Genomic DNA, 26615 nt, shown 5'->3' on the forward strand with positions numbered 1-26615 from the left:
CTTCTTGTCAACTGTCTAAATGGGCCATCTTGATTATCACTACAAATTTTTTTTTCTCCTGCTGATAATAGCTCATCTTAACTAATTAGCCTCTCACAGTTTGTATGGCAACTTCCAACTTATCTGTGTGTGTGTGTGTGTGTGTGTGTGTGTGTCTATATATATATATATCTTCTTACTATATGTTCCATTCTACGCATCTGATAAAGTGGGCTGTAGCCCAGGAAAGCTTATGCTCTAATAAATTTGTTAGTCTCTAAGGTGCCACAAGTCCTCCTGTTCTTTTTGCGGATACAGACTAACACGGCTGCTACTCTGAAACCTGTATGGGATGGAGTTTCGGGCATAGTTTCCCACTCCATATCGCTTGGGTTTTATTGCTGCTGAGCTACAAAGTCTCCCACCAGTTCCAATGGTGTCTCTCAGTAACATTCAGGGACATACAGGCACAAAGTCTGGAGTTCCTCTCCTCCAATTCCATGCTAGACCCTCTCCACTCCAGCTTCTGCCCACTGCTGAAACCCCTCTGCCCCAATCAGTTCTTTGTACTCCCTCTTCTGTCTGGATCCAGCTGTCTTAGGCTTAGGGCTAGTCTACACTGGCAATGCAGCGCTTTAACATGGCTTGTGTAGTCATGGCAGAGCGCTGGGAGAGAGCTCTCCCAACGCTCTAAAAAACCCACCTCCATGAGGGGCGTAGCTACCAACCCCAGGAGCGTGGCTCCCAGCACTGGTGCATTGTCTACACTGAGGCTTTACAGCGCTGAAACTTGCTGCATTCAGGAGGGTGTTTTTTCACACCCCTGAGCGACAAAGTTGCAGTGCTGTAAAGTGCCAGTGTAGAAAAGCCCTTAGACTGTAAGCTCTTTGGGACAGGGACAGCTTTGTTCTGTGTTTGTACAGCTCCTAGCACAATGGGGTCCTGGGCCATGCCTGGGGCTCCTAGGCACTATGGTAATACAAATAAATTATAAATAATAACCAGTGCAGGAATGGAGCAGGATTTGCACTTGGAATGGGAGAAGGTGCTTGAATATGTAACAAAACCAGGGAAATGATCCTCATCTGTAGCTGCTTACGGCCCTTCTAACAAGCCAAGCCCCATGGGCGGCAGGTATTAAAGGCCAGGGGAGGCTAGGCCTCCCCAAACAGCTGCCAACCCGCTGCCTTTGACAGTACAGATGCCTGGGCTGTTGCCCCGCCTGCCCCGAGGTCCCACTCCCACTCTTCCCCCCTTCCCATCCCTGCTCCGCCCCTTCCCCTGAAGACCCCACCACCTGCCAAGTCACTCCTCTCCTTCACTCCCACAGTGGAGAAGAGGAGCAATGGCGAGCGGCTGGCGGGGAGGCCGAGTGGGAGCGGGGTTTGGGGCAGAATGTGGGCAGAGCATGGGCAGAGCATGGGCAGGGCCTCGGGGGAAGAGGCCAAACTGAGGTGGGCCTCAGGGCAGAGCCATGATCCAGGCACCAGAGGAGCTTCTGCTGCTCGTGCCAGCCTCCCCAAATGCTGGAGCCACCCACCGCCCAGGCCAAGCCCACATTACAACACAAGGTGATTCTGTACTAAAACTAGTCACAACTCAGAATTTTCATTTGGCAAGAAGTTTCATAGAAATCAATATGATTTCATGAAAAATTTTCCAACAGAAAACTACGATGACAAAAATGTTCCAATGCACTCTGTCCGCATGCACTACGCACTCACTCCAGCCTCATGCCACTGGGCTGGATCTCTGCTCCGGTGACTAGACACCCTGACAACCCCTGGTAAGCAGGCCTGCACCCTGCGGTAGGTTCATTTTGGATGGTATCAAAGGCTTTATCTCGGCTCATCTTCCTTCCCCAACTTTCCCACCACTGCTAAGGCAGGATCAGCTCCCCCTTGACGTCAAGCTGTGCTCTGGCAGGGTTAGATGATATGGTGGTAAAAATGCTAGCAGCTGCCTGCAGCCCTGTTTGCACTCAGTGCTCACATCAGTGGGGCTGAATCAGTGCTAACAACGGTGGCTAATTTTGGGGTGGAAAGCTGCAGCAGCCAGAGCCGGGGGGAGGGGTCCATGCCCAGTGAGTCATTAAGCAGCCCAAAAAGAAAAGGAGGACTTGTGGCACCTTAGAGACTAACAAATTTATTTGAGCATAAGCTTTTTGCATACATCCGATGAAGTGAGCTGTAGCTCACAAAAGCTTACGCTCAAATAAATTTGTTAGTCTCTAAGGTGCCACAAGTCCTCCTTTTCTTTTTGCGGATACAGACTAACATGAGTACTACTCTGAAACCTAAGCAGCCCAAGTACATCCCACACAGCATCTTGCCAGCCCCTTGCAGAACTGGAGTTCACACCATCTCCACTTGAGGCCAATCTCTGACCATACCCTGTCATTCAGGAATAGATGCCTCCAGGACTTGCATTCCTAGTGGTGCAGCTGGGATGTCCCCAGCTCATGTCTGTTCCTCAGACCCACTGCAAAGCTGAGAGCACAATGCCCAGAGACTCCCTTTAGCACCAGGACTCTGCACTTAGTGGCAAAAGTCTCCACTGTACAGAGGGGAAGTCCAAGTCCAGAGGCACCCAGAATGCAACTCCCTGTGGCAGAATCTACAAATCCTAACTAGACTGTGCAACCAAGTACAAAGGAGAGCTGGCATTAGGCTGTTTAGGGAACATATTCCCCTACTGCAAAGCTCCCTTGGGGCTGAACAGAAGCTCCCCAGGGCCCAGTAACCACTGCTCCATGCTCCCCCCCTTTCACTAACATACATCTATATAGATCCCATTGAAGCTGCTCCACAGTTGTTCCCCCCAGCCCGCCCCTCTTCCCAGGATCCAATAACAGATGCGTTGTTCTGGGATCCAGGAGGAGCAGGTGTCCTGCTCAGGAATGTGCAGAGAAGCGACACATGAATAACCAGCAACAATGTGACAGACATTCAGGGTAATTGCTGTCATAGCCTAAAAGAATTCTCCAGGTCCCTGCCCAGCCCTCTAATGAGCGGTGTTCTCCCATGGATCTGATGCCCCAGATAAGGGAAGAAATTCTGTTGGGATGAGACAGAGAATTTGCCTGTATTTATGCCTTAAGCCACGTTACTGCTTTTGAGGCATGGCTACACTTGAGAGCTTACCACAGCGCAGTTGCACTGATGCAGCTGTGCCACCGTAAGCTCTCTTGTGTAGCCACTCTAAGCTGACGGGTGACAGCTCTCCTGCTGGCTTAACGACTCCAGCCCCCGTGAGTGGCGGTAGCTATGTTGGTGAGAACTCTGCTAACACAGCACTGTCCAGGCCAGCGCTTAGGTCAGTGTAACTTAGGCCATGTCTACACTACCAGCTAAATCGGCACTGCTGCATTCGATGTAGCAGAGTTGATTTAGCGGGTCTGGTGAAGACACGCTAAGTTGATGGGACAGCGTCTTCCATAGATGTCTGTACAGCTATGTCAACAGAGAGCGTCTCCCACTGACATAGCATGGTGTAGACACCGCTGTAAGTTGACCTAAGTTACATCGACTTCAGTTACATAACTGAACTAGCTTAACTTAAACGGACTTACAGCATTAGCATAGACCAGCCCTTACGTCGCTTGGGGGGGGTGGGGTATTCACACCCCTGAGCGATATAAGTTCTGCCAACATAAGCTGTAGTGTAGCCTTAGACAGCTCAGCCCAGGGGCAGCTCACCAAATGGTAACTAAACATCTCAGCATAGAAGGGCACCTCCTGAATTGAAGAAAGAGCAGGAGCCGAATAACTTTACAGAACCAACAGCTGCCCCTCAGCAAACAGGAAAAGGGAAGAGAAGAGTCTGGATTCTCCCTTACACAATGCCCAGCTATAGGAAGCAGGAGAACGTCCTCAGCCAACGAACGGATTCCCGCCTATCAGCCACTCCACCTAGAGCGGGTGAGCAGACCCAGCTCTGCTGAGTTCAGCAGAAGGACAGAGCATGATAGGCTAGCCCTATGCTGTTCAGTGCCTCCTGCCTTAGAGCACAGTCAATGCAACTGAGGAAGAGTTGGTGTCACTAACTCTTATGCGCAAAGGCCCTTAAGCGGTCATGTGGCCACATTCTGCAATAGCTGCACCTCATGAGTGGTTTCAGGGTGCCCCAAATAAGTGCATTACTCATGCAGGCTAGGAGTCAAGAAGCCACTCCCAGATGAGCTCTCAAGCAGTGAACCTTATCAACCTGATTGTGGCAGATCTCATTGCAGAGGGCTGGAAGCAAACAAGCAGGATACTCCAAAAGTTTTCTGTCTCCTAGAAGCAATCTCTCCGATTCCCCAGACTGAGTTTCAGCCAGCTGCCTTGGGGCCCCCAGAAAGAGTCTCAACTGAGGCACATATTTTTAGCAATTTAGGGTAATTAACCATTGGAACCAACCACCAAGGGAAGTGGTGGATTCTCCATCTCCTGATGTTTCAGATCCAGACCGGATGCCTTTCTGGAAGATATTGTAGTCAAACACAAATTATTGGGCTCAACACTGGGGTCACTGGATGAAATTTTTTGGTATTTGTTATATAGGAGGTTAGACTAGATGTTCTAGTTATCCCATACGGCATTCAATCTATGAATCTTTTAATCTAGGCTCCCCTCAGCATAAGGGCATCATATTAGGCAATAGGGTGGGGGCAGTTCCTCTTGCTTCAGCTCCAACATAACTGCACATGGGAACCTGCTTTTATTTCTGGGCACCTCGTTACCAGAAAAATGCTGAGAAACTCAGCTCCCCAGACAAAGAGAGTCAGTTGGATACCATCACGATGCTGAGATAGGTTAGAGAGGTAGATGGACAGAGAGACAAACTGGAGGGAGACCCAAGAAGAGCAGCAACAATGATTGGGGGCAGAAGAAAGATGAGAACAGCTCAGTACTGTAAGCCACTTTCAGTCCTGGCTCAGCAGGTACAAATCCCCAACTCCCTCTGAAGGCAATGGGAGTTATACTCATAATTTGTGGGGTGAATCCAGCCCCATATTTCAATAAGGCCCAGGCAAGTGATGAGCATGGAGGCAAATAACAGTCTGAAAATATCTGTTGTTTAACCACCAAGAAGGGAGGAGTTATTTCAGGTGATAGATACCAAGGGTATCGACTAAGAAGGAGGTGGTGAAAGAAAAGAGAGAAAACTTAGGCCAACTCTCTGCCAGGGGATGGAGCTGGTTGGGGCACAGGGTCCCATAGGATGGGGTGGAAACCCCACCGCTAGGGATGAAACATCAGTAAACAGCACAGTACAGAACTGTACTCCAGCGGCTCTTGAGTGAGGGACTGGATGGGACCCAAGAGGTGCCTTCCAGCTCTGGAATTTAAAAAATGTGATGTCCCAAGGACTAACTGGTGAGGCACATGGCAGAGAAAGGCTCTATTAAAGGGAGCTTTGGTCTGAGGCAGTAAATTCAACCACACAAACCAGAGTCCAGTGACTAAAGGACAGGACATAAACCAGAAGCGTCAGCTCAGTTCTTGGAGAGGTGCAGCCCTTGAGTCAGCAGCCAGGTATGGGGAGAAGGCATCAAGCCGTTTGCTCAGGGAGTGGTACACAATTTACTGTAGAATGTGTGACAACTTGACATGTGGCCAATGGGCTAATCTGTTTTATGTAATGGTGCCAGCAACTCTAGGATCTGCCAACCAAAGAACACTCCTTGTGTGAGTGTGCATGGATGAGTGGGAGAGCCAGAGCCAGTCAGGTTAGAGATATAGTGTACTGGGACATTGCCATGTTGGATGGCTAAATTCCCCATTCAAGAAAGCCAGTGTCCTGATGGAAGGAGGCAGGGGTCAAACTAGAACAAAACAGCAGGGTAGTCTGCCTTGAGTGCAGGGACTGGATTAGACGACCTCTAGAGATCCCTTCCAGTCCTATGATTCTTCCAGGCTCCATCCACTCAAGATGCTAGAATGAGACACCACTCAGTGGACAGTGAAGATGTGCTCCAGGGGCAGGGATGCTTTACTAGAATCTATGGGCTTGGCTGCCCTGCAGTGGGGTTTCATAGATTTATGGAATCTAAGAGCAGAAGGAACCATTAGATCCTCTAGTCTGATTTCCTATATATTACTGGCAATTCATGTTCACGCAGATACCCTTATATTCAGCCCAAATACTTTAATTAGATTAAAGCATTTCAGTCCTCAGGAGACTAAACTGTTATGTGGCCACAGGCGGAGACCAGGAGAGACCAAGGTAATACCAATGCCCAAGACACTTGAGACAGCAGGGAACTGATTAAGTGAAGTATGCCCAGATGATCCTAGCAGACAATCCATGCACATGCTGCGGAGGAAGGTGAAAACCCCCAAGAACACTGCCAGTCTGACGGGGTAAAAATTCTTTCCCAGCCCCAAATCTGGTGATCAGATTGACACTGAGCAGGTAACCAAGATAACACCAGCCAACCTCCTAAGACAAAGGATTCTCTGTGCCAAGTCACACCACTGATCCACCCCATTTGGGTCCTGCCTCTGGCTGTGGCCAACCTCTGGAGCTTCAGAGGTGGAAAGAACAGTGTGCATCAGGGAAAAAAACTTCTTCCTGATCCCTGCAGTTAACCAGTTAATGACATGAAGCATGGGATTTTAATATAGTTTATAATAATTATCATTATGGTCATTATTATAGCTTATAATGATTGTTATTAAACAATCACTTTGTAAGCCCTTAAAGATAATAAGGTGATAAGGAATAGCCAGCATGGATTTGTCAAGAACAAATCATGCCAAACCAACCTAATTTCCTTTTTTGACAGAGTTACTGGGCTAGGGGGAAGCAGTAGATGTGATATTTCTTGATTTCAGTGAGGCTTTTGACAGTCCCACATGACACGTTCATAAGCAAACAAGGGAAACATGGTCTACATTGAATTACTATGAAGTGAGTGAACAATTGGTTAAAAGACCATACCCAAAGAGTAGTTATCAATGGTTCACTGTTCAACTGGGAGGGTGTATTTAGTGAGGTGCCACAGGGGTCAGTCTTGGGTCATGTACTATTCAACATTTTCATTAATGATATAGATAACGGAATGGAGAGTTTGCTTATAAAATCTGAAGGTGACACCAAACTGGGCAGGGTTGCAAGCACTCTGGAGTACAGGATTAAAACTGGAGGGTTTGACAAATTGGAGAATTGGTCTGAAATCAACAAGATGAAATTCAATAAGGACAAGCGTAAAGCACTTCACTGAAGAAGGAAAAATCAAATGCACAACCACAAAATGGGGAATAACTGGGTAGGTGGCAGTACTACTGAAAAGGATCTGGAGGTTAGAATGGATCAAAAATTGACGTGGACAAACCGGACAGAATCCAGAGAGGAGCAACAAAAATGATAAAAGATTTAGAAAACCTGACCTACGAAGAAAGGGTAAAAAAAACTGGGCATGTTTAGTTTTGATGAAAGAAGACTGAGGGGGAATGTGATAACAGTCTTCAAATATGTTAAGGGCAGTTATAAAGAGGACTGTGATAAATTATTCTCCAGGCCCACTGAAGGTAGGACGAGAAGTGATGGGCTTAATCTGCAGAAGTGTAGGACTGGAAGGGACCTCAAGAGGTCATCTAGTCCAGTCCCCTGCACTCATGGCAGGACTCAGTATTATCTAGACCATCCCTGACAGATGTTTGTCTAACCTGCTCTTAAAAATCTCCAATGATGGAGATTCCACAACTTCCCTAGGCAATTTATTCCAGTGCTTAATCACCCTGACAGTTACGAAGTTTTTCCTAATGTCCAAACTAAACAACGCTTGCTTCAATTTAAGCTCATTACTTCTTCTCCCATCCTCAGAGGTTAACCAGAACAATTTATCTCCTTTCTCCTTGTAACAACCTTTTATGTACTTGAAAATTGTTATCACATCCCCTATCAGTCTTCTCTTCTCCAGACTAAACAAACCCAATTTTGTCAATCTTCCCTCATAGGTCATGTTTTCTAGACCTTTAATCATTTTTGTTGCTCTTCTCTGGACTTTCTCCAATCTGTCCACATCTTTCCTGAAATGTGGCGCCCAGAACTGGACGCAATACTCCAGCTGGGGCCTAATCAGCACCACGTGTAGAGTGGAAGAATGAATTCTTGTGTCTTGCTTACAACACTCCTGCTAATACATCCCAGGATGATGTTTGCATTTTCTGCAACAACAACAAAAAATCAATTTTGGATGATATTGTGAAGCTGTTGCTATGGAAATTACCATACCACGAATGCCCTTATATGTCTCTCCACTGTGGCCTAGCAAGGTGGTGTCACTCTTCCCCAGTACTTTACTTTTAACATCCAGTCGATAGTTATACTAAAGAGTAACTGCATTCTAGGGGAAACCCTGTTTTACCTGACCTCTCAAAGGGAAGAAGGAAAGGGGGGGGAGTGGAAAGTTACCAGACAGAACCCAAGCCATGCACTGCAGCAGAAGAACCTGGATGACCCAAGCCCAAAGAATGGTCTTGAATGGTGAGGAAACTGAGGCAGGGAAATGTGTGTGGCACTTATTATTGTGTATGATTCTGTGTATTTATCACACTATTAAAGAGCAATAACTTGTTAAGAGTTCTGAGTAAAGTGTCTGTGTGCTATGCTACTCAACTACAATGGGCCGCAGAGGGAGTTAAAATGTAACCCAAAAGGCTCACTCCTTCAATGGGATTCTGGAAAAGGGTGTGTTAAACTATTTGGGGTACCTTGTGGATCAGCACTGATATTGGGAGATTAAGGCAGTTGAGCTGAGGGGCTCCATTTCCACGAAGGGGTCGCAGACAGAGTCAGTGACTAGGACATATGCCAGAGAGGTCAAGGGAGGAAAGAGGGCTGCAGCCTGCTGAGACCCAGGGAAGCTTAAATACACTGGAGGATCCAAAAGCTTGGATTCTCCTCCTAGCAGTCTGGTTGGTGGCAGGCAGAGGGAGCCCAACCAGACCGGTGACCTCTCCCTGAACGGGGCAGTTGCTACTGCTTCAAGCTGTCTGTAAACTCAGGGAGGCAGAACTGAATCAGCTATATGCAGGCCATGTTCTGAATGTTTGCTTCACAACCATAAGGGCTACAGACTTTTTAATGAAAGCCCAGATTCTGGAACTTAAGATGGCAGCCTCAGAAAAAAGGACCAGTGTTGACTTGGAGCAGATTCAATTCAAGAGAGACAGGGACTGAGGGACAAACTCCCTTAGAAGCGACTCCCCTTCCAACAGAGGGAGAGAGCCCTGGGAGAGGACCCACAGCTGGGCAGGACAGACAGGCTGTAGTGTACAGGGTTCTGTAGTCAGGGGCCCCGGCAGCAGGGAGCGTAAAGACTGAGAGGCTGTCATGAGCTACAGATAGTCTACTAGAATAATTCATGACCCACCCTTTTGAGAACAGAGGGGCAGAAAAATCACCCCAAAAGGAGGAGAGTGGGACCCTCACCTGCTGATCCTGAAAAGGGGGAAGTTTGTAGGGAACTGTAGCCCATTGTAAGAAGCCCAGACAACACAGTGAGGGGCATGGCGTAAGGTAAGAGAAAAGAACAGAAAGGAGTTCAAGGGGATGGGCTCCACCTCCAACCAAGCAAGCCAGGCAGCTGCCGATGAGAAGCAAGGTACTTTGGGAGGATTTGGGGAAAGTGGGTAGGCTCTGAGGAGTTGGCGGGGAGGGGAGGGATTGTTGGAATCTGATGGGGCTGGAGAGGCACTAGCAAAGCTGCATGTCCTTTAGTAGGTCCTGTAGTAGGGAGAAGTCCAGCAGTAAGTAACACTGTCCCCACAGGGGCAGGATGGGGTGACAAGGTAATGGAATTTCAGCCAGAAGAGGGCCACAGAGTGAACACTGCTACAAAGACCTAAGCCAGGCTCCAGCCACATTCCTCCTCCCCGGGATGAACAGCATCAACATGTACACACTATCTTGCAAACTAAGTCCCAGTTTGCTACCAGTACTCTAAAATACATCTCATGCCTTGGTATCTCTCAGCTGTTCCTGCTTCCCTGGACTTTGTTTACTCTAGGAAAACAATCAAAGGCCTAATTCACCCGCAGAGCAGGTATTAGTGTAAATGGGGTTTGGCCATTTTTACCACTCTCTTGTCTAACACTCAGCTCACATGAGCCTTACAGCCTGGCTGTCCAAGCCTGACACCTCCATTTGAAATCAGAGTTTTCCTTCTCCTAGGTGAGTGCCTGCTCTCTTTCTAACCCTGCTGGGAGTAAATGCACACAGGCCCTCTCTGCACCACAGCCTCAGCCGTAACTCCCACAGGTCAGCACTTTCCCAGCAGAGCCGCAGCAGGGCTGCTACCTCCAAGGGAGAAGCAGGGCTCTGATAGTTTCCCCAAGAGCAGTAGCCACATTCTCCAGAGCTTAGCCATGCTCTTGCTCTCCCAAGGCTCTGGGTTAGTTCTTTCCTCGGCTCCTCCCCATTTAGCATCAGTTGTGCTGCTGCCCTTTGAACACTCCTCCATTGTAATCTCCCTGCCTTCCCCGCCCTGGAGAAGCTGCAGGCACAAGAAGGTTCCATGCAAACGACAGAGCTCCAGGCAACTGTGAGCTCAAGAATGCAAACAACAGAGCCTGCTCTCCCAGCTGCCTCCAGAGAACAGATTCCACAGGACACAAGCCGGTAGCTTGCTTCAGCCTGCAGCCCTGACGGCTCAAACCAAGTTCCTACTCTTTCTGATGGCTGGAAAGGAGATCCTGACAGAAGATGTAACCATATGAACACAGATTGTCAAACACCCCTGCAGTTCCAACAGGGTGCTTCACTAATCAAGCACAGTTCCCTGCATCCCCCAAGAGGGCAGCTCTAGTCCCAGCAGATGTGCCCCTCTTATGTCCTCCCTCCCATCCACCCCCCCTGCACATGCGCGTGCACACACACACACACACACACACACACACTCACTAACCTGCTCTCAAGCAGGAAACTAAACCCCAGCGAAGCTGTTGTGCCCAAATCAACAACAGATATCAAAGAACAGCAGGATAATCCATTCAGCAGCTATGCAGCCTGCACCCTCCAGCTGTAAATTTAAACCTCACAAACTATGCAGTCAGTACTTGGATGTCAGTACAGTCTCTAAGGTGCCACAAGTACTCCTTTTCTTTTTACTTGGATGGGATAGTCTAGGGAAAGTTTAGGCGCTGCAGAATATGGAGTTGGTGGCTGCCATAAGCAAGGGGCATTCCTCCCTCTGATATCAGCGACCAGCTCACTACCAGGGACAGCTAGGCTGATAGGTGTCATCTTTTGAAATTCAAGACCACATCCCTGATCTCTCATGGTCATTAAAAATCCCTCCTCTTGGGGAAGTGTCAGAGGATCAGCCCTGGTGTCTTTGCACAGTGGAATTCTGAAAGGTGGTATTTGCCCTCCCTACATTTCCAAATGGATACAAAATCTTTCTTCCCTTCCTATCTCAAACTGCTGCATAGCATGATTGCTGTGAACTGCTGTTAAATAGCTGTCAGGTTCCACCCAGGGAGGGCTGCATGGCAGAGTTGGGGTGTGGTTCCTAGATACTGTTACTGAAGCAGGCTGGAAACCAGTAGGGTGAAGCACTATAGAAATGGAAGATTATCAGATTAAATACTCAGCGAGTCACAAGTCACTACCAGCTGAATGCAGCCAGGAGTCAGTCAAAGGTTAGAAGGGATGGACAAAGCAGGCTCATAGCTTGCGACCTACCAAAAAAATGAAAAGCGGAAATGTGGTCTAGCAATCTGTGCAGGGGGCTGGAAGCCAGGACTCCTGAGTTCTAATCCTAGTTCTAATCCTAGATGCATCTGATGAAGGGAGCTGTAGCTCACGAAAGTTTATGCTCAAATAAATTTGTTAGTCTCTAAGGTGCCACAAGTCCGCCTGTTCTTTTTGCGAATAGAGACTAACACGGCTGCTACTCTGAATCCTAGTTCTGAATCTGACCCAGTAACTCTGGGAAAAGTCCCTTCCGCCCTCTGCCTCCGGCAATGATTCTGACTCTCAGTGATGGTTATTTAACATTTGTAATGTGCTATTGAAAATGTAATTCACTCATCGGCTGTTCTCACTGTGCAATGTATTACTACGGCTCATGGCAGGGGGCTAGTCTCACTGGTAGCTCTGGTGTTGGGATGAGGAGGAGCGCAAAAATTCCTTACACGCACAGTGTCCCAAGCTAATTCCCAACCAATTTTGTTTTGTACCTTGCTTTTCCTTCCTGGTCCGTACAAACTCGCAGTGCCTCAGGGCACTCGGGGCTGTCCGCCTGTAACAGCTGTTCCGCTGCCAGGACTCTGCACCACTTGCTCGCTCGGCCTCACGCTCCCAGGTCCGGCTCCAGTCTGAATGCTCCGTATGTTTCCTTGAGTATCCATTTCCCAAACTCTCCAAATCCATGTGCCTGTGCTTTGTGGCCACTTCCTCTGGCTCCCCAAAGCCACTGTATTCCACATCCCAAGTCCTGGGCTCTCTGCTCCAGATTTCTGGCCCCAGATTAGACACCTCACAATTTTCACTGATTCCAGCCAGATTCCTACAATCCATAACACAGCTCTTGGGTTTCCTACAGGGCTCAAAGTCCTCGTTTAAATTCCTGAGGCCCATATTCGGGCCTTCCCACTTCCTGTAGCCCCCAGAGTCTACATCCCTGATATACTGTCTTTCTGTCTTCCTAGAATCTCTGTCCCCATCTGCTCTCCTGTGGTCCGTATACTGAACACCTCCCTTTCTATAACCCCCATAGTCTTCATCCTCTTTATAGCAACTATCTGTCTTCCTGTACTCCTCATCTGCTCTCCTATGGTCCATATACTTAGTATCATCTTTCCTGGAATCCTCATAGTCCCCATCTGCTCTCCTGTGATCCATATACCGAATAACTCCCTTCTTATGATCTCCATAGTCTACATCCTCTCTATACTGTCTTTCTGCCTTCCTAGAATCTCTGTCCCCATCTGCTCTCCTGTGGTCCGTATACTGAACACCTCCCTTTCTATAACCCCCATAGTCTTCATCTTCTTTATAGCGACTATCTGCTCTCCTACCGTCCGTATACTTAGTATCATCTTTCCTGTAATCCTCATAGTCCCCATCTGCTCTTCTGTGATCCATATACAGAATAACTCCCTTCTTATGATCTCCATAGTCTACATCCTCTCTATACCGTCTTTCTGTCTTCCTAAAATCTCTGTCCCCATCTGCTCTCCTGTGGTCCATATATGGAATCTCTCCCTTTCTATTACTCTCATAGTCTTCATCCTCTTTATATTGGCTATCTGTCTTCCTATAAACCTTATCTGCTCTCCTACGGTCCATATACTTGGTATAATCTTTCCTGTAATCCTCATAGTCCCCATCTGCTCTCCTGTGATCCATATACCGAGTAACTCCCTTCTTATAATCCCCAAAGTCTTCATCATCCCAATTCTGGTTTATTACCTTTCTGGAATCCCCGCAGTCACGCTCCACTCTCCTACGATCCATATACTGGCTTTCTCCCTTCCTATAATCCCTGTAGTCCCCATCTACTCTCCCATGCTCCATATACTGGCTTTCTCCCTTCCTATAAGGCCCACATTCTCTGTCCAGTGACCGGGAGTCCACATACTGCCCTTCTCCTCTGTATTTGTCATTCCAGCCATGGTCTCTGCAGAGCTTGTCCAGCTCAGTGATGTTCCCTCTCTTCAGAATGCTGCAGTCCTCATATTCCCAGTTGAGGAGCCTGGGCTCCTGCTTTGGAACTTCGGCCCCGTTTCTTGCCCTGGGGTAAGTGCACATGTTTCTCTTGGCGTGCAGAGTGCCCAGCGCTGGTCAGCTCCAAGAGCACAGGCCCAGCCTTAGGGCCCGGCCTGCAACCACTTCTCTCCAGCGCTCCAGGACTCTTCCTGAGTAACTCCTGACGCTCCCTTCTGAAACTCTCTGCCTGAAATTCACTTGTGAGACTTTAACCTTCATACCCAATCAGCAGCCAGCTCCAGCCTCTCCCACCTGCTGCCTGAGGTAATTAGTAACCAGCCTTCTGTGAGCTGGGGCTGCGGATTGGATGGGCCTGCCCTGCCCAAACCGGCTTCTCTGCTTTGTTATGTTGAAGGCGGCAGCCAGCGACCTCTCCGCAGGGCCCTGCAGGCTGCTCAGAGGCAGGAAGGAGCTGGCACTGGGGTGTGAGGTAGCCTCATGCCGAGAACAGTACACACCCGCACCCCACCCTGCCCCCCCCCGGCCGAAAAAGAGAAACAAGCAGGGCCAGAAGAAATCAAAGACCAGTTAGCTCCTCTGGAGCCCTCCACAAATGAGGGTAGCAACCCTCTCCCACATATTCCCCAGGGCTCTCCCTAGTTCTCCCCGGCCAACTCCAGGGGGTTGCCCGAGGCTCCTCCTTAACTACCTCACCCACAGAGCAGAGTCATCAGCTGCCAGGACAGGGAGGAGGAGCAACCAGGCAGCACAAAGCTCTTCCTGCAGGGCTGTCCGGGATTTCTGCTGTAACATGTCGTCCGCCGTCGTTATAGCACTGAACTGGGCAGCATCTAAGGCTACATCTACACTAGAGAGCTTCGAGTGGCACCGCTGCAGCTGCACCCGTCAGGCCTCCCCCATAGCCGCCCTGTACCAACGGCGGAGAGCTCTCCCGTCAACATAATTAAACGAGTGGCGGTAGCTATGTTAGCAGCAGAGCGTCTCCCACCAAAATACCACGGTCCACACCAGCGCTTCTGTCAGTGTAACTTATGCCACGCGGGAGGGTGTTTTTTCACACTGCTGAGTGACATAAGCTACACCAACAAAAGCACTAGTGCAGACACAGGCCGTCAGAGACACAGTGAGAGCTGCCCCGTTCAAGGCACAGTCTCTGCCCTCCTCCAAGTTAATGACTGACATATTTTCTCCTGCTCTGGCTTCCCAAAGGGAACGTTTTGAACATGGCTGGGCCCTTCTCCAGGATTCCTCCTGCCCTACCCTGGGAGGTGGCCAAAGCCTTGGGCAGCTTGGAGTAAGCTCTGCCCTGCTCACTCTGGTCTGCATCTAGCTCCAACTAATGCGGCATCCCAGGGGGTCACTCCTGCCATGGTGGGTGGCCCTTCACCTATAGGCTGGTCTATGAGGCAATGTGAGCCTCTCCAACTGAACAGAGGTAGCTACTGCTTGACATGTCATCCGTCGTGAATTGTTGCTCCTGAAGGACTACTGGCCTGCCGGGGGACAACAGGGCTGTGCTAGGAGGGCCATGTTCATTCCTTCTCATCCACTAAGGCTATGCCTATACTAGAGACCTGTACCGGCTGCACGGCTGTAAGGTCTCCCGTGTAGCTGTGCCGATGGGAGAGAGCTCTCCTGCTGGCACAATTAAACCACCCCCAAGGAGCAGCAGCAGTGCTCTCCCACCGACATAGCGCTGTCTGCACCGGCGCTTCTGTCAGTAAAACTTATGTCACTCGGGGGGTGGGTTTTTCACCCCCCTGACCAACAACAGTGCTGCTGTAGACATAGCCATAGGGTTCAGATGTTCCCTTACTGGCCTTGAGCAGCTGGGAGAGGCCTGGGTCCAGGATGCAGGGACTTCCTTCTGTGCCTCCCACTGCAGGACAGTCCCAGTTCTGACATGGCAGGTGCTGGTCATGGGGCCAGACAGGCTGCTTCAGATTCATCTGCAATCTTCAGTCCTGCATTGGATCTGGCAGAGTGGGCTGCAGAGCTATCTATCTTCCACCTGAGAGTGGTATCTGCTGCCCGGCACTGTAGTATCTGAGTGCCTTCCACATCGAATTGACAGCAAAAGAAGAGACTCCAGTGGATTCCATGGAGTCTCTGGCTCTTCTCTCTTTACAGGGTGAAAACTCTGCCTCAGAGAGGGGTTTGGGTTGTTTTATTGTATTGTAAATATATTAATTTACTTTTATTTTTTAAGGTTGATTTGTTTCAAGATTTTTGTTTGTTCGAGGATGGCGGGGTGTTTGGGGTAAAAGGGGGTGTCCACGTTAATGAAAGCCCCAGTGTGATACACTTTCTCCGGCCCGTTCTACTTAGGGGTTGGGCTGCTCTTGTCAAGGCAGAGGGAGCTGCAGCCACCAGCCTGGAGGTGATGAACATGTCAGATGCCAGGGCCTGGTCTTCATTCAAGAAGAATGGACAGAATCAGCCTGCCAGGTAGAGATGGTTTTAATGAATACTGAGACAGGGTCAGTCTGGGTACTACAGTAACTACTGGAGGGTGATGCCCCCAACGGAGGAGAGGTGGAGGTGGTTAACAGCTCCTCAGAGCAATTGCTTATTCTGACTGATATAACTTAGGTCTTTCCTAGACTTAGTTTAGCCCAGCTGCTCCTCAGGCACACTACAATCTTCCTCTGGCCCTGCATTACCTGGGAGATGTTGGGGTCCGCTCTGGACACAAGGATCCATACGGCACTGTTCTACTGGCATACTGCTGACACCACCACCTTTGGGAGTGGTTTCCAGAAGCCCGGAGGGACACAACACAGCCAAATACCCAGAGAGAGGAGGAGCACGACAGCTGCACATCAGAACCGTGTGGGACCGGCTGGGCAGGAATGAACAAGGCCCACACAGCGCAGTTCTGTTGCCCAGGCAGGACAGGTAGGCCGGTCAACAGTACTTCAGGAGCAATACTGCCAAGGCAGACAATAGGTCGAGTAGTAGCTGCTTCGGCATCTCATCTGTGTCCACTGTCAGGAGGTCATCGGTCCTCAGTGTGGCCAGCATGGCTCTGGTTCCAGGGCCTGGCCTAGACCCAGCTGGGAGGGATATAGGGCTTCAGCAGAGGCAGGAGCTGTTGGAATCAGTTCCCTGCCACCACCTTGACAGTTGTGCCAGGATGGGGTGGTCAGTGCTGGGGCAGGTGTTTGTAAGGACGCTGGCAAGAAGGGCTAGAATCCAAGGACCACGGGCCAGGGCATCTGCCAGAGGATTCTGGTAATTTCTGTCATCAGAAGGGCCAGGTGTTCCCTTGCTGACCTTGAGCACCTGGGAGAGGCCTGGGTCCAGGCTGCAGGGGCTCCCTTCTATGCCTCCCTCTGTAGGACAGACCCAGTTCTGACACGGCAGGTGCTGGTCATGGGTCCAGACAGGCTCTTCCAGGTTCATTTGAGCTTGAGCAATGTCCCTCATCAGGAGGGGGCTAACACTGTACTTCTGGAGAAGGATCTTCCAGTCTTAGTCACTGCCATGGCACAGGTTCAACCAGATCCCTCCCCTCTCCAGGGCAGTGGGGCTCTCACCTCGTCCTTGGGGAAACAGTGCCCTGGCCAGATGCATCCCCCAACAGGGAATATTCCCTTGGGTTCAGCATCACACCAAATCATCTCTCCCTCCCCAGTGCTTTGCAGTCTGTTATCCTCTCTCCCCCAACCGAGTTACATGGATTTATTTGCTTTTAATCAAGGCCCCATGTGCTCTGAACCAGAAAAACCTAAATTCTGCAACTAGAACCCTGCATTCTGCAGCCCGGCAACAGGAGGTTTGTGGCAGCTTCGTTTAAAAGACAGAATAGAGATCTGTAATTAATTCAGTAAAGAATGCAGACCCCCCCCCAGCAGCAGCTCTCGTGCTATTTGTTCTGATAGTGGATCCAAACGAACGTATGCTGTGCCCATGGTTTCAGTGGCCACCAGTGTTTGTGCTGCTAAGAGAGCTGGATTGTAGAAACAGTAATGGGGGTGATGGCGCACCTGGAAGGAGAGAGAGGTGCTGTGTGGGAGTACCACAGGGGTCAGATGTTTCTGTTAAAATGGTCAGTAGTGAAACAGTTAACAATGTTGATATTTAACTCACCATCTTTATGTTTCAGAGACAACACCCCACTGAGAGAAATGGAGAAGGTCTCCCCTCTTAGAGCAACTGTTACAGGTTCTTTGCAAACTCAGGCAGATATCATTGCACCAGTTACTCTCAGGTCACATGTTTAAGCTTTTCTTGACCATCATAAGCATGGGAGAGTTATTTTTTCTAATGGAAGCTGAAATTCTGGACTCCACAGAATGGCAGGTGCATGGGACCCTGCTTTAGTCTTTCCCACTAACTCAGCTCAGCTTCACTGTTCTTCTCTACATACTCTGATTTGCCTGGCAAGGAGAGGTCCAGAGCGGAACACAACTTCCCATGGCTCTGGAGCTCCATCTCAGGCAGGAGCCCCTCAGCAAGCCTAGTGCCAGAGCTGGCCAAAAGCTGCCACCTCTCTCTCCACAGGCACTGTCTGATCTGCTGTTTCCAGGGAGAGATCACCAGCCTCTAAGGCAACTCTGGGCCTGCTGCTTCCCCCACAGCAGACAAGGGGAGAGAGGGTGGGATACAGGGACCATATTATTCCTGAGAGAGAGGGCAGGGCAGGGTAGCACCAGCAACAGCCCTGACTGGTGATGGGGACGGGCAATGGAGGGGGAGAAGGACAGGAGGGAAACAGGGATGAGGAGTGTGAAGGGGGAGCAGTACAAGGGGAGGAGTGGACAGTGGAGAAGGTGAGTCTGAGGGACACAGGGAAGGATGACCGAAGGGGATATCGAAAGAGGGGGAGGAGATAGGGGAACAGGGAGGGGGCATTGGGAGAATTTAATTAATGAAAACTAGTATAAGAACAACTCTGACAAAAATAGACAAACTTCAGAACTCAGAAGGAAAGAGAAGAAACCAGTTGCCACAGCGGCCAGGACCCCTGTGACACAGAGAAAGGGCCAGTACCTCCCACACCCCGATTTCCAGGGCTGCTGCAGTCTCACCTCTCAGCTCCTGCAACTCTGCGTTGAGGCTTTTGATGCTGGAGTCACAGAAATCCAGGTTCTCCAGGGTCTCTGATCTCACCAGCTCATCCTGCTGCTGCTCTAGCATCGAGTTCAGCGCAGCTCGAGTCTTGCCATAAGCCTCCAGGTCTTGTTCCACCTCCCGGATCCTTGTCAGCAGAAAGGGGCACTGACGTGCAGCTGCCCCAACTGAATCCCCCTGGCCTGCCTCTGCCTGTGGCTCCTGCCTGGGCTGGCTCCTGTGCTGAAGCTGTGGAGAGGCCATGTTCCTCCTCTGCCTGCTTGGAGGAGGGAGAGGGGCTGGCCGGGAGGGCCGCACTGAGAAGGAGGGAGAAACGACTGGGGCTGGGGCATTGGGGCGGGGAGGTGGAGGCCTTAGGCCTTTCCTCCTCTCTGGCAGCCTCCAATGGGGGGCACACTCTGGGGAGCCACACACAATGTCCTTCTCTGAACTGTAGTCCAGGATGGAGAAGTGGCGGGAGACCTTCTTGTCCGACTCAGCTCCAGAGCTAGTCACACTCTTCTCAAATTGTGCCAGCTGCTCTGTCAGCTTGGAGTCGAGGTCAGTGCAGCTGTCTCCATGCAGCATGGGCGAGGGCCGGTCTGTTCGGGCACCAGGCCATGTATCCAGGCCCTCATGGGCACCACTGAAGCTGGAAGAGCGGGATTTAGATTTCTGCCTTTGATCTTCCACCCAGCTGGCCAGGTCCTGGAAAAGGGTGCTCCTCCGACCTTCTCCGGGCTCTGCTGCAGCCCAGCTGCTGGGAGGAGGGAAGACTTGGCTCCTGCTACTGCGCAGGGGGGAGCATGGTGTCCATGGGGGCACACTGGGACTCTCTCCCTCCCTCTCTGGTGAAGCAGGGATGTCCAAGGGCCGTTGCAAGGCCCCAGGGCTCTGGCTGGGCTCCAATTCAACTGCTTGGCAACGGGGTCTGCTCTTTGGCTGGGGAGGGAGCTGAGGGGTGGGGAAAATGCCATTGATAGCCTTTGCAGAGTCAATGGGGAGGGAGCCCACTGTGTCCTTGGGAAGGGGTCCCTGGAGCTCTGTGCTGGGAGGGTGCCCTTCCAAGGATGCAGACTTGCACTGTCCAACCCCAACATCAGAAGGACCCTCTGACCTCATTGGTGTTTGGGACAAAGTTGTACTGGACTTCCCTTCAGCATGGTGTGAGCCCCAGGCACTCAGGTCTTCCCCTTCTTCCCCTTGCAGGGGAAGGGCCCCAACGCAGGCACTTGCTGGGTCCTGAGGGATGGCCATTCCACAGCTGCCCTCTTCCTGCAACTTCCCAGTGCCCCTCTTTTCCCTGCAGGGAGCAGAGCCCTCCAGCCTCACAAACCGGTGAGGAAAAATGCCACGTCTCCCCCTCAGCAAGCCCTCCAACCAGCCATCTTCCAGTGCCCCCACAATCTGGATTCTGTCTCCCACATCAAAATCCAGCTCCTGGGGCTCCAGCGCTTGGAACTGATAGAGTGCAATGCCATACGTGCCCAGCAGCTTCTCACTCCCATCCTGCCCGCCCTCCTCCTGGGGGGGCATGTCTGCAACGCCATTAACACTGTAATGCTCGTAGGGCCCCGGCTCCTCTGGGCCACCTGTCACTCTCAAGGGACCCAGCAGCTCCACGAAACCCTCTGGGAAAATCCCGCTTCGACCTCCCAGTTCCCCTGTGAACCAGCCAGGCTCAGGGATATCGACAATGGTGATCACATCCCCTTCCCTAAAGTCCAGCTCCTCCTCCAGCTGGGCAGAGAGGCTCATCAAGGCTCGGGCTTGGCCCAGTGAGTCAGCAGGCACCTTCAGGTCAGTGCTCTGAGAGAGCCGGCGGCCCCAGGGCGAGAGGCAAAGCTCCCGCACGCATGAGGATGGGAAGAAGCCCCTGGAGCCCCAGCAGCTTCTACCCTGGAGCCAACTGGAGGCTGGGGAGCCACTCAGGATCACCAGGTCTCCTGGGGGGAGAATGAGAAACACAGGGTCAGGGACTCACCCCCATGGCAATTTCTGAGTCCTTCCCCACTCCCCTTCCAGGCCTGGTCACCTCCTTCGCCAGCCCAGCCATGCAGAGTGCAGTGGTGGCGCACCTGCGGCACATGTATATGGTATTGGCCCAGCCCCACAGAGACACCAGGGTTGGGAGGCCACCCCAGTGCAGTGCATGTGTATTGGGGGGCGGGGGCAGGACATGCAGAACTCAGGACACAAGGTACAAAGCTGGCCTGAGTCCCGCAGGTGCACAGGGGCAGGAGCACAAGGCAGCCTATGGACCTAGAATCCACAGCTGTTAGGAAACCCCTTCTCAGCTGCTCTAGGTTCCCTCTGTTTCCCAAGGCACATGAGTGACAGGACAGGGGAGCAGGAGGGCAGGAGCCAAAGGGAGGGAGCAGAGGTTACCTCTCTGCAGTGACAGGCTCCCCGGCTCCTGGGACGTGAAGTCATTGGTGCAGACAAACAGCTTCTCCCCCTGCTTCAAACTGGGAATATCCACTGCCTCCACAAAACTGCTGGGAAACTGCCCTAGAATGAGAAGCAGTTGTCAGCACATGGTCACCCCTTTCCCAGGGGCCCAGACTGTCTCCCCCATTCCCAACTCCTCTAAGATCCACCTCGCCCCCATCACCACCCAGCCTCCCCCGGGACTCCAGCCCCACCATCACTCAGACTCTTCCCTCCTCTGTGTGGGAAAGAGTTCCACCCCTCCCCAGGATCCCCTCTGGCTGGCCCCATGGACCACAGGAATGACCTTGGGTTTGGAAGTCAGGCGCTCTTGAGGATTTCTGAAAATGTTGTTCTTTATTAGTTTTTAAAGAAAAATACAGTACCCTCCACCCTGCATGCCCAACAGACCAACCAATACCCCAGGGCAATGAGCAGCCCATCTGAATTACTGTGATCTCACTGGTTTCAGAGTAACAGCCGTGTTAGTCTGTATTCGCAAAAAGAAAAGGAGTACTTGTGGCACCTTAGAGGCTAACCAATTTATTTGAGCATAAGCTTTCGTGAGCTACAGCTCACTTCACCGGATGCATACTGTGATCTCACTGTCACCAACACCAGACAGGGAAAGCAAACATATAACCTTTAGCCTCCATCTTCTGTCTTATGACAGGGAAGCCCCATGTCAGGATCAGGATGTACTGGTTATAAAAGGAGGCCCCAATCCTGCAATCGGATCTGCCCCCTGAGGTGCTGCACACACAGATCAGATGGCAAGACTCAGGCTGGAAGCTACAAAGCGCTATGGTCATGAAAAACGCGTCACGGACAGTGAAATCTGGTCTTTTGTGTGCTTTCACCCGATACTATACAGATTTCATGGGGTAGGCCAGCGTTTCTCAAACTGGGGATCCTGACCCAAACGGGAGTTGCAGGGGGTTGCCAGGTTATTTTAGGGGATCACGGTATTGCCACCCTTATTTCTGTGCTGCCTTCAGCGCCCCGCCCGCAGCAGCACAGAAGCATGGCAACACCATACCACGTCACCCTCACTTTGCGTTGCTGCCTTCAGAGCTGGGCAGCCAGGAAGTGGCGGCTGCTGACCGAGGCCCAGCTCTGAAGGCAGCAGCGCAGAATACGATACCCGGCTACCCTTACTTCTGCGCTGCTGCTGGTGGCGGCCCTGCCCTCAGAGCTGGGTTCCCGACCAGCAGCTGCCACTCTCCAGCTGCCCAGCTTTGAAGGCAGTGCAGAAGTAAGGGTGGCAATTCTGCAACCCCCACTACAATAACCTTGCAACCCCCTCACAACTCGTTTTTGGGTCAGAACCCCTACAATTACAACACCGTGAAATTTCAGATTTAAACAGGTGAAATTATGAAATTTACAATTTTAAAAATCCTATGACCATGAAATTGAACAAAATGGCCCGTGAATTTGGTAGGGCCCTACATATATTGCACCGATAGTTTGCAATTCCGCAGGACAGGTTAGCAGCATCTCTCCAGTGTTGAGTCAGGTACTCCGATACTACGGTGAGATATGGCTCAGATACCGACAGGCTGATTACCATGATGAGGGAAACTGCCCTGTGCAGATGTTCTGGTAACCAGTAAAGTTGGGCTTACATATTTTTTTCTGGAAAAATCACAGGGATAATGAGCTGGATGCTCTCTTGACGTCCTGACATGGTTCTTCCCAATTCAGTGTAATTCAGTGTGTCACTATCCTTAATCTGCAGCGCCAGTGGCCTAATATGCACCCGAGTTCTAATCCAGGCTCTGCTGCTGACTTCCTAGACCAAGTCTGTTCCCTGCTCTCTGCCTGGGTCTCCCTCCCCATAGACGGAAATAATAATCCTGCTGTGTCTTACACCAAATTGTGAGGCTTCATTAATTAATTTCCATACCGTGTTAAGTATTATTACGGGTAGGTTGCAGCCTCTCCATTCTAAAGGTCTATTTTAGGCCCCCTATAACTTTTGGTTTGGAAAATTAGTTTGAAAATAGCCAGATTTCCCCAGAGAGAAAGCAGGAAATTCAAATGGTTTTTCAGTTACAAGTCATTAAGAATTAGCCTGATTGACTTTTGCCTGTTTCTTCATCTTTGAGCTTGCAGGACACACCTGGTTACTGCCCCTTCACACTCTCCACAGCCATATCTCCTTAAGAATGCGGGCCCAGGGGAAAAAATATTGTGATTAAGTAGCTGTGGTGATTTTCCTTCTAGATGGTTTGGGGCCAATCATGTCAGTAGAAGCAGGAGCAGGCTGACTGTGTGTGCATGCATGTGCACACATATTGCCCTCTGGTGGCCACCTGAGGCCTAGAGAGAAGAAAAGGGTTCTTCTGCAGATTCAAGTTAATGTCGACCTTTGTTTTTTAGCCCAAGTGGCAGAGGTCTACATGTTTGGAGCTACAGGACCAGGACTCTGGGTCTCTGCTCTGTTACAAAGGAGGCGAAGTAGCCTCTCCGAAGTTAAGGCTGCAATCCCAGTCCTATTCTAAGGTTGATTCGAGCCCACTTTGTAACTAGACGAGAACAATCGTCACATTTTGAGGTGATCTGGTTCCCATCTGACTGAGAGCTCGAATGCTCTCTCAATATTGTTATTGCACTGAGAAAGAGCCGTTGAGATTACGAAAGTTTAAAAATGGCCCTTTATGGGAATTTTGGAGCTTCCAATTTTTCTTTATGTCCTTTCAGGAGCCCAATGAAATCACACTCCATCCTGAGCCAGACAGGTCCGGATACTGGCCCGTGGGAGAGGGAGTTTTCAGGAGCAGAAATAGGCGGATAAGACTGTCATGGAGAGGCAGAAGGGCCCAGCGGGCAGGGCACTGGACCAGAGCTCCGGAGACTCGGGGTCTGTTTCTAGTTCTGCCACTGACCCCCAGGTCACTTCCCCTCTCTGTCCCTTTGTTTCCCTCCCACGCTTTCATGGCCTTGTCCAGTAGGCCTGTAAGGGCAGGGACGGTCTCTCTCACTGTGTGTTGTACAGCACCTGGCTCCCACCTGCTGAGGATTTATCTGCACTCAGCGCTACTGAAAAACAAACAAGAGCAAGGACTGTTTAAGACTCAACATAAGCTGACGGGAAAACATTTTGAGCGTCAGATACAGCCCAAGTGAGAGAAGACTCCAGGATCTGGTCAAACAGCTCTGGCCCCCACATTCGCCATCAGAATGGCCCTTGGCCGAGGGGGAATGCACCCAGATGGGGTAACTGACCTACCCAAAGTTACCTAGGACAGTGGGTCTCAACCGTTTTTCACCTGCGGACTCCTAAAAATTTTGAATGGAGGCGTGGACCCCTTTGGAAATCTATGGTCTCTACCTACAGTTGAATTCTGTTCAGTTTTCAGTCTGGCTTTCATGGACCCCTTCAGACCAGCAGTCCCCAAATGTTTTTGTCCATGTCCCCCCTTACCTGTTCCGCGCCCTCCCCAGAACCACGATCAGGAGCTGGGGCCAGGAGCAGGGCTGTGGCTGGGGCCGGGAGCCCGGAAGCAGGCCCGGGGTCGGGAATTGCAGCCAGAAGCGGGCCCATGGTTGGGGCCAGGAGCCAGGGACCACAGCTGGACTTGCAGCTGTGGCTGGGAGGAGAGCGGGGCTGGGTGGTGCGTCCTCCCCCCTCCCTATGGGGGCTGGCCTGGGCCCTGCTGCTCCCCCCACAAAATGTTCCTCCGTGCCCCCTAGGAGGTGTTCCCCATAGTCCGGGGACCACAGCCTTAGACATAGTCCACAGACCACAGGGTGAGAACCATTGACCCTAGGAAACCTCCATCTCTGTGGATCCCGCTCAGCACCTTTTAGCTCTTACCTCTGATCCCCTCCTTCTTCCCAAGGAGCCAGAACTCGTCCACCACCCGCAGCACCTCTATGATGTCCCCCACAAACAGGGGCAGCTCTTCGGAGACGCTGGGGCAGAAATCAAAGACAGCTCGCACCACGGATCCAGCCTCCATTGCTCAGGATCTGCAGGACAGGACACAGACAGACTCAGTCCCTCAGGCTGAAATACATGGCAATGAGCACAGAGTCGCCAGAGAGAGAGACAGAGCAATGAGGGTGGTGTAAACCCTCCCTGAGGAAAACGGGCTAATGACCGCATAGGGGTCCCCATGCCTGCACTCACTCATCCCACAGGGATCAGAGCTCACTGCAAGGGGGAGCTGAAACCCTGCAGCAAGGATGGCTCGCAGTGCTTTAGCTGTCCTGTCCCGTCTCTCTGGACCCTGGTGCCAGAGAGTGCACTTGTGCTGAACTCAGGGGGAGATAATAGGGAAGAAGCAGCGAGAGATGCTGGAAATTAATTCCCGTCAGAAAGGAAATAAGAGGCGGGAGAGGAAGCTCACCGCTTCCCTGACACACCGGACTAGGCACGCTGCCTGCCAGGAGCTGCCCGAGGGACCTGCAGGCAGATAAACAGCAGCAGCAACATGGCGTTGCCTCTGACAGTCATACAGAAGAGGTACAGGGCGCCGCAACACCCACCCACCCACTGCGGAGCCATGGGGGGGTCATTGCAACACACACCTGTGCACTGACAGCCAAGGGGGACACCGCAACACCCACCCGCACACTGCCAAAGCCACAGGGGGTGGGGACCGCAACAACCATCCCGTGCACTGCCAGAGCCACGGCGGGGGTGGGGGCGCACAGGGCACCGCAACACACACCCGCATACTGCCAAAGCAATGGGGGAGGGGATCACTGCATTACCAACCCGCGCACTGCCAGAGCCACGGGGGGCACCCGCAACACCCGCCCGCGCACTGCCAGAGCCACGGGGGGCACCCGCAACACCCGCCCGCGCACTGCCAGAGCCACGGGGGGCACGGGGCACCACCAACCCCCTATCAGAGTTACAGAGGGGGCAGAGGGCACTGCCACTCATTTTCCCAGTAAGAGCTATGGGCATGGATTTCCCTCCCCATTCCAGTCCACCCAATCACAATACCTTCAAGGAACCAACAGGAAAATGTCGCCCTGTCGTTCCGCCTGTGTGCCCTTCATGGCCTGGCCTGGCATAGTCCCCTGACACGTACTATACACTGTGATCTCTGGGCAGACCTGGCTGAGACTGGGTCTGGTACAGGGTGGAACACGCCAGTAACGATGAACAGCTCCCCACGGCCTGTAGCGTCAATTATTCTCCATGTGGCTCCACAGTGCCCCTTGTAGGAAGGGTGCCAGCACAAACAGGCTGAGATAGCTCCCAAACTGCCTGCTCCCCAGCGACCTGGGGTTGGTACTGGGGAGGGAGCAGTGAGACCCCAGCTTGCGTTCTGGAGACTGGCGCTGAAACGGCCACATACACAATGCAAACATGGGCCAGGCCCCGAGCCCTCCTTGCAGAAACATGCCTGGGAACACACCCAGCAAGGCGGGCACGTGCACACATTGCACCAGTTCCCCTTGCTTGCAACGGGCCGCACAACTCAGAGGTGCTGCTGGAAATGACTCTGCAAGCTGAGACCCCC

General features: G+C 51.5%; 1 protein-coding gene across 4 annotated transcripts in view; it reads right to left on the reverse strand.

Moving 5' to 3' along the window:
• Positions 1 to 26615, reverse strand: part of DNMBP (dynamin binding protein) — an 84026-nt gene that overhangs the window by 30709 nt on the left and 26702 nt on the right. For 3 of the 4 annotated variants that reach the window (XM_074959561.1, XM_074959562.1, XM_074959564.1), the window contains exons 2-4: positions 24953 to 25107; positions 21088 to 21210; positions 18678 to 20645 (exon numbers count right to left, since the gene is read on the reverse strand). In XM_074959561.1, the coding sequence (XP_074815662.1) occupies positions 18678 to 20645; positions 21088 to 21210; positions 24953 to 25097 (2236 nt within the window). In that variant the 5' untranslated portion in view covers positions 25098 to 25107. Of the gene's footprint in view, positions 1 to 12152; positions 13877 to 18677; positions 20646 to 21087; positions 21211 to 24952; positions 25108 to 26615 lie in introns of those variants that run through there. The other variant, XM_074959565.1, reaches the window with a different exon arrangement.

Source organism: Natator depressus, chromosome 7, assembly GCF_965152275.1.
Source record: "Natator depressus isolate rNatDep1 chromosome 7, rNatDep2.hap1, whole genome shotgun sequence".
Classification (NCBI taxonomy): domain Eukaryota; kingdom Metazoa; phylum Chordata; order Testudines; family Cheloniidae; genus Natator; species Natator depressus.